Source organism: Pundamilia nyererei, unplaced genomic scaffold, assembly GCF_000239375.1.
Source record: "Pundamilia nyererei isolate P.nyererei 1_Seehausen unplaced genomic scaffold, PunNye1.0 scaffold00025, whole genome shotgun sequence".
In the NCBI taxonomy this organism is placed as follows: Eukaryota; Metazoa; Chordata; class Actinopteri; order Cichliformes; family Cichlidae; genus Pundamilia; species Pundamilia nyererei.
Window position 1 is genome coordinate 1,830,317 of NW_005187426.1, and position 8,640 is coordinate 1,838,956.

At 40.0% G+C, this 8,640-nt stretch overlaps 1 protein-coding gene across 2 annotated transcripts in view; it reads right to left on the reverse strand.

Moving 5' to 3' along the window:
* Positions 1–530: 530 nt before the first annotated feature.
* Positions 531–8,640, reverse strand: part of LOC102215902 (semaphorin-7A-like) — an 11,401-nt gene continuing 3,291 nt past the window's right edge. For both annotated transcript variants that reach the window (XM_005727582.2, XM_005727583.2), the window contains 10 exons: positions 7,363–7,471; positions 7,009–7,116; positions 6,767–6,909; positions 6,485–6,663; positions 6,083–6,188; positions 5,546–5,741; positions 5,104–5,216; positions 4,768–4,913; positions 3,940–4,001; positions 531–1,098 (listed from right to left, as the gene is read on the reverse strand). In XM_005727582.2, the coding sequence (XP_005727639.1) occupies positions 776–1,098; positions 3,940–4,001; positions 4,768–4,913; positions 5,104–5,216; positions 5,546–5,741; positions 6,083–6,188; positions 6,485–6,663; positions 6,767–6,909; positions 7,009–7,116; positions 7,363–7,471 (1,485 nt within the window). In that variant the 3' untranslated portion in view covers positions 531–775. The remainder of the gene's footprint in view (positions 1,099–3,939; positions 4,002–4,767; positions 4,914–5,103; positions 5,217–5,545; positions 5,742–6,082; positions 6,189–6,484; positions 6,664–6,766; positions 6,910–7,008; positions 7,117–7,362; positions 7,472–8,640) is intronic.

Consider the following 8,640-nt stretch of genomic DNA (forward strand, 5'->3'; position numbering starts at 1 on the left):
TGTAGCTTCATTTGTACTGCCAGGTTAAGGATTTGAAAAGCAGCAACTTGCTTGCTATCCTAAAGCACTGTGAGGTCAAAAGTCTTACCTTTCTACTTGGAATTTATGATCAGGTTTCACTCAAAAATAGGGGAAAAGTGTCTGAGTGTTTCTTCTCTTTATTAACCGAACTCTGAACAAACAGAAACTGGGTCAGTGTTTGGAAATCTACATGAGCTAAGACACATGGCCGGAAATTTATAACGTGCACTGTGTACATTCTGGCAGAATTTCTAATTACAGGAAACAGATGCAACAGTTACAGGAAAGAATAAAAAAAATGAATCAATCAATATTGATTGACATGCATGCATGTACTGCATGCAACACTGCAATTAATTTCTAAAAATTACCACAGACAGCATTTTATACCATTGAACTTCAGCTTTTAATACTGTCAACAAGCCTGAGTCCAACTGATATTCAATATATTTTTTCCATAAGAAGAAAAAAATGAATGAATTAGCCCCTCAAAAAAAGAAAAGCTTTGGAGCGTGGCTGTATAACTGCAGTTTGTTTTTTAATCTATCTCTCTCACACACGCTAATGAATGCATTGGTGGCAAGGACATTTGCAAAACCAGATATCAAAACTCTACAATAATGGCTTGCTCTACATCCCGAGCTGCAGCTCAAAGTATTAGAAGTAATAGAGTTTTATTTTAGTTAAAAAAATAAAAATAAATTAAAGAATAATGAAATTTTTTTTATAGTATCACAACTCTGAGGAACTAACATCACAACATCTGAATCAGAACCACCATGAGACAAACCCAGATCATTGGCTTTGACTGTAAACCAACCACCTTGTTCCCCAGCTGTAGTTGGTACTGTGCCAGGATTTTCCTGTAACCCATTTCCTCTGATACACAGGTATGAGTTCCTTCCTGCTCAGGTCCCATGCTGTTGATCAAATAAAGGCAATGATCTGGCTTCCCGATGCAGGATGAGGAGTTTTGAAGGTGGTGCCAACTGTACTGAGCATGACGGGAGGATACTGGGCATTGCAGAAAATGCTTTGCGTGAAATCTGACAACATCTTTTTCTGGATTTGGAAATTCTGTGGAAAAAAACACAAGAACGCCCATTTAGCTTAGCCATGTTTTTGTTTGACATCTTTTTTTTTTAAATTTCTGATTTCTTCTCACAAATCCAGTGCACTAAGCTCTTTGGAAAAATGGTTGAAACCTTTTTTTTAGGAAGCAATAGATAAGCCATCAGATTGAAAATGTATCAGTAAAAACCTTTCAAATGTCTCATTAAAAGTTTTGATAGTGTCAGAAATTTAATATAACCATGTGACTGCTGCTAAAACCCACATCTACATTCCAACCAATAGGAAAACAACATGAAAGAGAGCATATTGTGAAAAAAAGAAGATAAAAAAAAGAAGACAAACCAAGATTTCTTCCAGTTGCTGGAATGCATTCACAATAATAATAATAATGGATTGCATTTATATAGCGCTTTTCGAGACCCTCAAAGCGCTTTACAATACCACTATTCATTCACTCTCACATTCACACACTGGTGGAGGCAAGCTACAGTTGTAGCCACAGCTGCCCTGGAGCAGACTGACAGAAGCGAGGCTGCCACACATCACTTTCACTCAAGACCAGGTTCAGAGGCAAATGAGGAGGCAAGGTTGCTGGACCAGATGGACTGAGTCCCCGTGTCCTCAAGGCCTGTGCCCCCCAGCTTTGTGGAGTCTTTCATAAACTGTTCAAGTTGAGTCTGAGTGTGCAGAGGGTCCCAGTGCTGACCCCCAGGATTACAGGCCTGTGGGCACTGACCTACCACATCAAGAAAATCCTGGGAAGACTCATCCTGGACCTACTCCGACCCATAGTCAGACCACATCAGAATCCCCTTCAATTTGCTTACCAGTCCTTACTCGGAAATGAGGACGCCATCATCTCTACATGCTCAATCGTGTCTACACCCATTTGGACCAGCCAGCGAGTGCTGCATAGGTCATGTTTTTTGACTTTTCCAGTGCATTCAACACCATCAGGCCGACCTTCCTGGGTGATAAACTAACAGCAATGCAAGTGGATGCTTCTCTGGTGTCCTGGATTTTTGATTACCTGACAAGAAGACCACAATATGTGGTCTCGTTGTGTCTGACAAGGTAATCAGCAACACAGGGGAAACAAAAGGGACTGTCCTCTCCCCCTTCCTCTTCACCCTCTACACCACAGACTTCAGCCACTGCACAGAGACCTGCTATCTCCAGAAGTTTTCTAATGACTCTGCAGTGGTTGGATGCATCAGCAGGGGTGATGAGTCAGAGTACTGCGCTGTGGTCAACTCCTTTGTCATGTGGTGTGAGCAGAAACATCTGCAGCTCAACATGGGAAAGACCAAGGAATTGACTGTTGATTTTAGGAAGACCAGAAGACCAGAAAACCCTTGACCCCTGTTTCAATCCATGGGGTCAACGTGGACATATAAATACCTTGGAGTACACATAGACAATAAAGTGGACTGGGTTAAAAACACTACTGCACTTTATAGGAAGGGCGAGAGTCGTCTCTATTTTCTGAGGCGGCCGAGGTCCTTCAACATCTGTCGGACAATGCTCAGGATTTTCTACAAGTCTGTTGTGGCCAGTGCTATCCTCTATGCTGTTGCATGCTGGGGGAGCAGGTTAAGGATTGCTGATGCCGACAGACTAAATAAAGTTATCTGCAGGGCCAGTAATGTGGATATGGAGCTGGACTCTCTTAAGGTGGTGTCAGAGGGGCGAAAGTTTTTCCAAGATAAAGACAATGTTGGATAATACCTCCCACCCACTCCATGACACGCTGGCTAGTCACAGGAGCACGTTCAGTGAGAGACTGAGATTACCAAAAAGCACCACTGAACGACACAGGAAATCATTCCTGCCTGTGGCCATCTCCCTGTACAACTCCTCTATCTAATACAATGTAAACACTGCAATAGTTACATCCTTTTTGCACACGCTCTGTTCTACTCAGTAATGTTGCTGTGAATATTCTTGATAGTTATTTATAATTGCATCTGTCAACCCTGGATATTTATTATTTGGTGATTTGTATATATTGTGCTATTCCTTGTATGTTAACATATTGTATTGTTAAATAGTTCAGTCTATTTTTGTTAATGTTACTGTGCTGGAGCAGCTGTAACCCACATAATTTCCCGAGGGATTAATAAAGTGGTTGCTGGAGTACTTTTCTATGCTGTGGTGTGCTGGGGGAGCAGCACAGCAAAGAAGGACTCATCCAGGCTGGAGAAACTGATCAGGAAGGCTGGCTCTGTGGTCGGCATGAAGCTGGACACTCTGGTAACAGTGGCAGAGAAAAGGACACTAAAAAAGCTGCTGGACACTATGAACAATGCTGGGCATCCTCTGCACACAGCCATTAACAACCAGAAGAGTCTGTTCAGTGACAGGTTGCTTCTCCCCAAGACAAGAACTAACAGACTTAAAAACTCCTTTGTCCCACACGCCATCAAACTGTTTAACTCCTCTCTGGAGGGGAGAGGGAGGGGAAACAGGGGGACAAAGGAAGGGGGAACAACTAAGCTGTAGTGCCTCTTCACTTCACTGTGCAATACCTTTTGTGCAATACTTTTGTTAATAGTCAATGGTGCAAAAGACTCCATACTTGAAATGTGCAATTCACTTGTATTTTCATTTTTATTCCTATTTATTCTATTTATCCCCTTCGTATATTTTATTTATATATGTATCTGTATTTATATATATGTGTGTGTGTGTGTTTTGGAAACTGAATTTCCCAGAGGAACCCACCCGAGGGATTAATAAAGTCTTGTCTTGTCTTGTCTTGTCTTAAAGTATGCTGATTCTGATATATCTATGCAGATAGTTTGGGGCTCTGTCCAAATTTTGCAGGTGCCTGAATTTAAATACCTTTTTCAGCGTGTTCTTGACAGATGGCTAGGTTCCCAGTGGCTGCATCATGCCATATCCCACTGCAAAACATAGTGTATGTTTACATTAGACAGTATGTAACCAACATCCTGGCAGTTGATAGAAAACTAACATTTACAGGAACCCACAGGAACCTTACTCCTGCCAAGTATATCCCTTTAAATTAATTGAAATTATGCTGAAGTATCTTGACTTGCATCAGCTTTAGTTAGTTGAACAAAAAAGCCTAACACCCGTTGGGTGATAACTGGTTGTTACACAGTACACTAGCTTTTCATAAAGCAGTAGAGCTGTACTACAGTAGGACAAATTCATAAACAAAAGCTCCAATGAGTGTCAGTGAGTGTTGAAATATTGTGATAACATGATTTACGGGACATTGTATTTCCTAAGTGCTGCTTCTTCCTTGATGAAGTGTGCAATGATTCATCCATCAAGCTTTGTCAGGTGGTGCAACACCACTGGCAAAAAGTAAGCTAATAATGTTGCATATTATGTACACATTTCAGGGCGTGCTAGTATGACGTTATAGGATGTGAATCACACCTGTGTATGAATCAAGAGGTACACTGAGGAGTGTTTGAATACTAAGGAACATTGTTTTTATAAATATGACCATCTTTTACAATGTGCAACCTATGGTGGTAACATTGGTAGGTTCTTAATAATGTTTGTATTAGTAAACATTACATTTTTATTTCAGCTTGCTGTTAGAAAAATCTAAGGCTACTTCATGCAATCTTTGGTTGCGAAGAATTATTCTGCATATTCTCCAGATATGAGTTCCATAAAGCTCTGAGGTCTTACTTTGTGTCACGTATGCACTGGGTGCCATCCCAACCACAGTAAGGATCTCTGGATAACATACAGTCCTGGCAGGTATCTCCATACTGGGAGCAGTCTGCTACATCAAGTTGGACCAGTTGACTTCCATTGTTCACATACAGCTTTTTCTGTAACGATGGACAAGTTTTCTTAATGTACTCGGCCATTTCTAAACAAAAACAAAAAACTCCACTGGAGTTAATTTACAGATCTAAGTTTGATGTTCCTTTTCAGGAGCATCTAAGTTGTTTTCCATACTCACACACCTATATGGTTTAGTGGAGGATATATTGTTCTGTAGGGAACACTGGTACTCACAGAAGATGGGTGAAGGATGAAGCTGATCTGTTCTGTGTAGTTGAATGGTCGAAACTCAGCAATGAGAAAGGTATCATTTTTATTGTGCAATACTTTATGAATTCCTCCATTGTCTGCGGAAAACCACAAAAAGAAGCAGGGATGATACTAAATATTAAAACCCATCTAAATGCACAAATGCACCTCAGCCACCCCACTCTCTCTCTCTGAGGTTCTATTAATTTTTGGTCTTCAAACTCAGGTAAACCCATTGAATAATATTATATTCTTTTAATACATTCATAATTACATGGCTGTGATCACAGCACCTCCCGCATCAATCAAGGAGATTTGGTTACTGCACTATTTTCGCCCTGAGGTATGATCTCAGATATACACAAACATACATTATAGCATATTCTTCTTAGCATTTTTACTACTTCAGATTATTGTTTTTACTCACTTAAAGATAAGAAGATAACAGTGTGGTGACTGGTTCTCCTGTTTGGTGAGCCATCAATTTGGATGTGAGTATAGCTCTGGTGATTGAAGAGAAGAAGGCCAGAGTTTCCCACAGGATGAACCAGCTGCTCCATCTCTGAAGTCTTTTCAATCTTCTTCAGGGTTTCCACTGGAAGCTTGGTGCTATCATCAACGCACTGAAGAAATAAGGTGCTTAACTTAGACTGGCTGAACACCAGATGACTGGTCAATAAGCCTGTAAACCTCTGGTTTACTTTTTCAGTTTCCAAATGACTGTTTTAAAAACAAATCTAAAACCTTTTAATTTAGTTTTTTAATTAATTTAATATCGTAAAGGTGAAAGAAAATATTTAAAAGCTATTTTTCACTCAGTGACTACACTTAACCATTGGTTTAAATTATAATAAAGGGCTATTCTATTCTTGTTTATATACTCCGGCCCAAAAAGACAGGGATCTTCTTGTGATGGTAGCCGTTATTAAATTTTTCACTTTAGACCAATTTGAATATTCCATACCATCCTTGGCCTGTCCATCTCAGCTTTTGTGTAGCCTTTGAATGGGGAGTTTGTGAAGATTTTGTCAATGTCTCCTATTGTGTAGATGCAGACAGCACTCATCCCCCTGCAGGGAGACACATTGTAGGTTTGTCTGAGACATTTGCAGCAAAAGGAGTAGACTGGTCCAAAAAAAAAAAAGAGAGAGTTGAAAAAGCAGCTGACCACACAGAATGAGAAAATAAGAAACTGGTAGGGAACAGCTTAAAAAGAACAAAGTGTCCTTTTATCACCATGAAAGGATATTGTTTGGAAGTTTGGAAGCAGATGATTCGATTACACAAATAGCTAGTCACAGAAACAGAGTAAATTATAACTATATCATTATTATTAGCATCAAAATAAATATCATCAGAGTCCTACCATTCATTTCTAAAGAGTGCATAAATCTTTGTATCCTGCCATCGATCTGCATCCACAGTGGAAACATCCACCAGTTCAGAGAAATGCTGTTTTCTGTTACGATCTCCACAGAAGAGCCTGGCATTCATCTGGGATGTCCAGGTAAACTGCAAATTGTTCTTGGGACCACCAACATCTGCCTAGAAGCAATGGACAGTCAATCAGTCATGATGTATTTATGTTTATTTAATTTTTTAATTTCGGTGGCACTTAATACAAATTTTCAAACTATTTTGGTCTTACCATGCAAACCCGGGTCACAAAAGGGAGCCACATTTCACTGAACAGTCCAGGGTCTTTGCTTTTCTCCCTATACAAGCCATAAACTCTGTTCTGGGAGGGATCCTCTTCACGTTTGCTGAGCACCAATCCTACATAATGCTGCTCTAAACATTGAAAGACAAAATATTTATTTGAATCCAAACATTTAGAGTGATGCGATTTCACTAAATAAGGTCTCTCTGGCTCTAACTTTATGAAAATACCTTTATCGTGGTTCTTTGGCCCCACTCCTGCTTTACCAAATTTCTGAATACCAACAGATTCATCAGATCCAGAGCGTGTTATGTAGAGAGCTGCACTCTGTTCAGAATCTGGAAAAAACAGTTGCAAATTAAGGTTTTATAGGGATGTGCAAATGGGGAGAAACTAGTTGAATATAATAACAATAAGAAAAAGAAGCAACCTTTAGAATGGATTGAGTTGATTAAAGGATGTTAGTAGTTTTGACAAGAGCACAGACTTTCTGCAAATTACACAATCATTGAAAACAAATGAATGAAATAGCAGGGATTCATCAGGAGATTTATTATAGAGCATCCTCATGTAGAAAAACTCACCTATAAAAACTGATGGTTCACCCTCCTTTATGTTAAATCTTTCTATACTTTCTATTAAGTTTGCGATATTTTCAGAGGGAAGGCACATGGGGGCCTCCACTGTTAAATCCTATAAAAAAAAAAGCACAGCACATCTTAATATATGGTCCCCAATGCACATCACATGTAGCATACATGCATACCCAACACTCAGTTTCTATATATATAGTTTTAAAACAACCACATGTGGGTAAGCAGGAAGTGCTGTGATTTATTTTCTTCATTGCATAACCAACATATTTTTGATTTAAATATGTAAAAGTAAAAGTGGCTACTCAACCCAGTGAAAGGCACCACTAACAGTACAGGGTGGGCCATTTATATGGATACACCGTAAAAACATGGGAATGGTTGGTAATATTGAAGTCCTGTTTGCGGCACATTAGTACATGTGAGGGGGCAAACCCCTCAAGATCGGTGGTGACCATGGTGGCCATTTAGAAGTCAGCCATCTTGGATACAACTTTTGTTTTTTCAATAGGAAGAGGGCCATGTGACACATCAAACTTATTGGTAATGTCTCAAGAAAAACAATGGTGTGCTTGGTTTCAACGTAACTTTATTCTTTCATGAGTTATTTACAAATTTCTCTTTGTTCACAGCCATTGACATGTCAAAGAGGTTAACACGTGAGGAGCGCATCAAAATCATGTTGATATCTGGTGAACGCAGTAACCGGGCCATTGCAGCAGATTTCAATGCAAGACACCCTACGAGACCACCCATCTCCCATGCTACAGTCAGCAAACTGCTTGCTAAGTTTCGTGAAACTGGTTCAGAGTTGGATTTGCCAAAATGTGGATGCAAGAAAACTGTCACTAATGTCCTAGCTTCATTCAGCAAGAGCCCACAGCGTAGCACTCACTGCATGTCACTGGAGAGTGGCATTAGTCGAACATCCCTTTGGCGGATTAGCTACTCACAAATGGCACCCTTACAAACTCCAGCTACTGCAGCATCTCAACGAGGATGACCCAGATTGGCGCACAGAATTTGCAGAATGGGCAAAACAAAAATTGGAACAGGACCCTCAGTTCACACAGAAGATTTTGTTCAGTGATGAGGCAAACTTTTATGTGAATGGTGAAGTTAACAAACAAAACCACCGCTATTGGTCTGACACTAACCCACATTGGATGGATCCCTCCAAGGCTGTTGGAACAACAAAAGTGATGGTTTGGTGTGGTACATGGGGTACAACGATAGTGGGTCCATTCTTCATCAATGGAAACCTCAAGG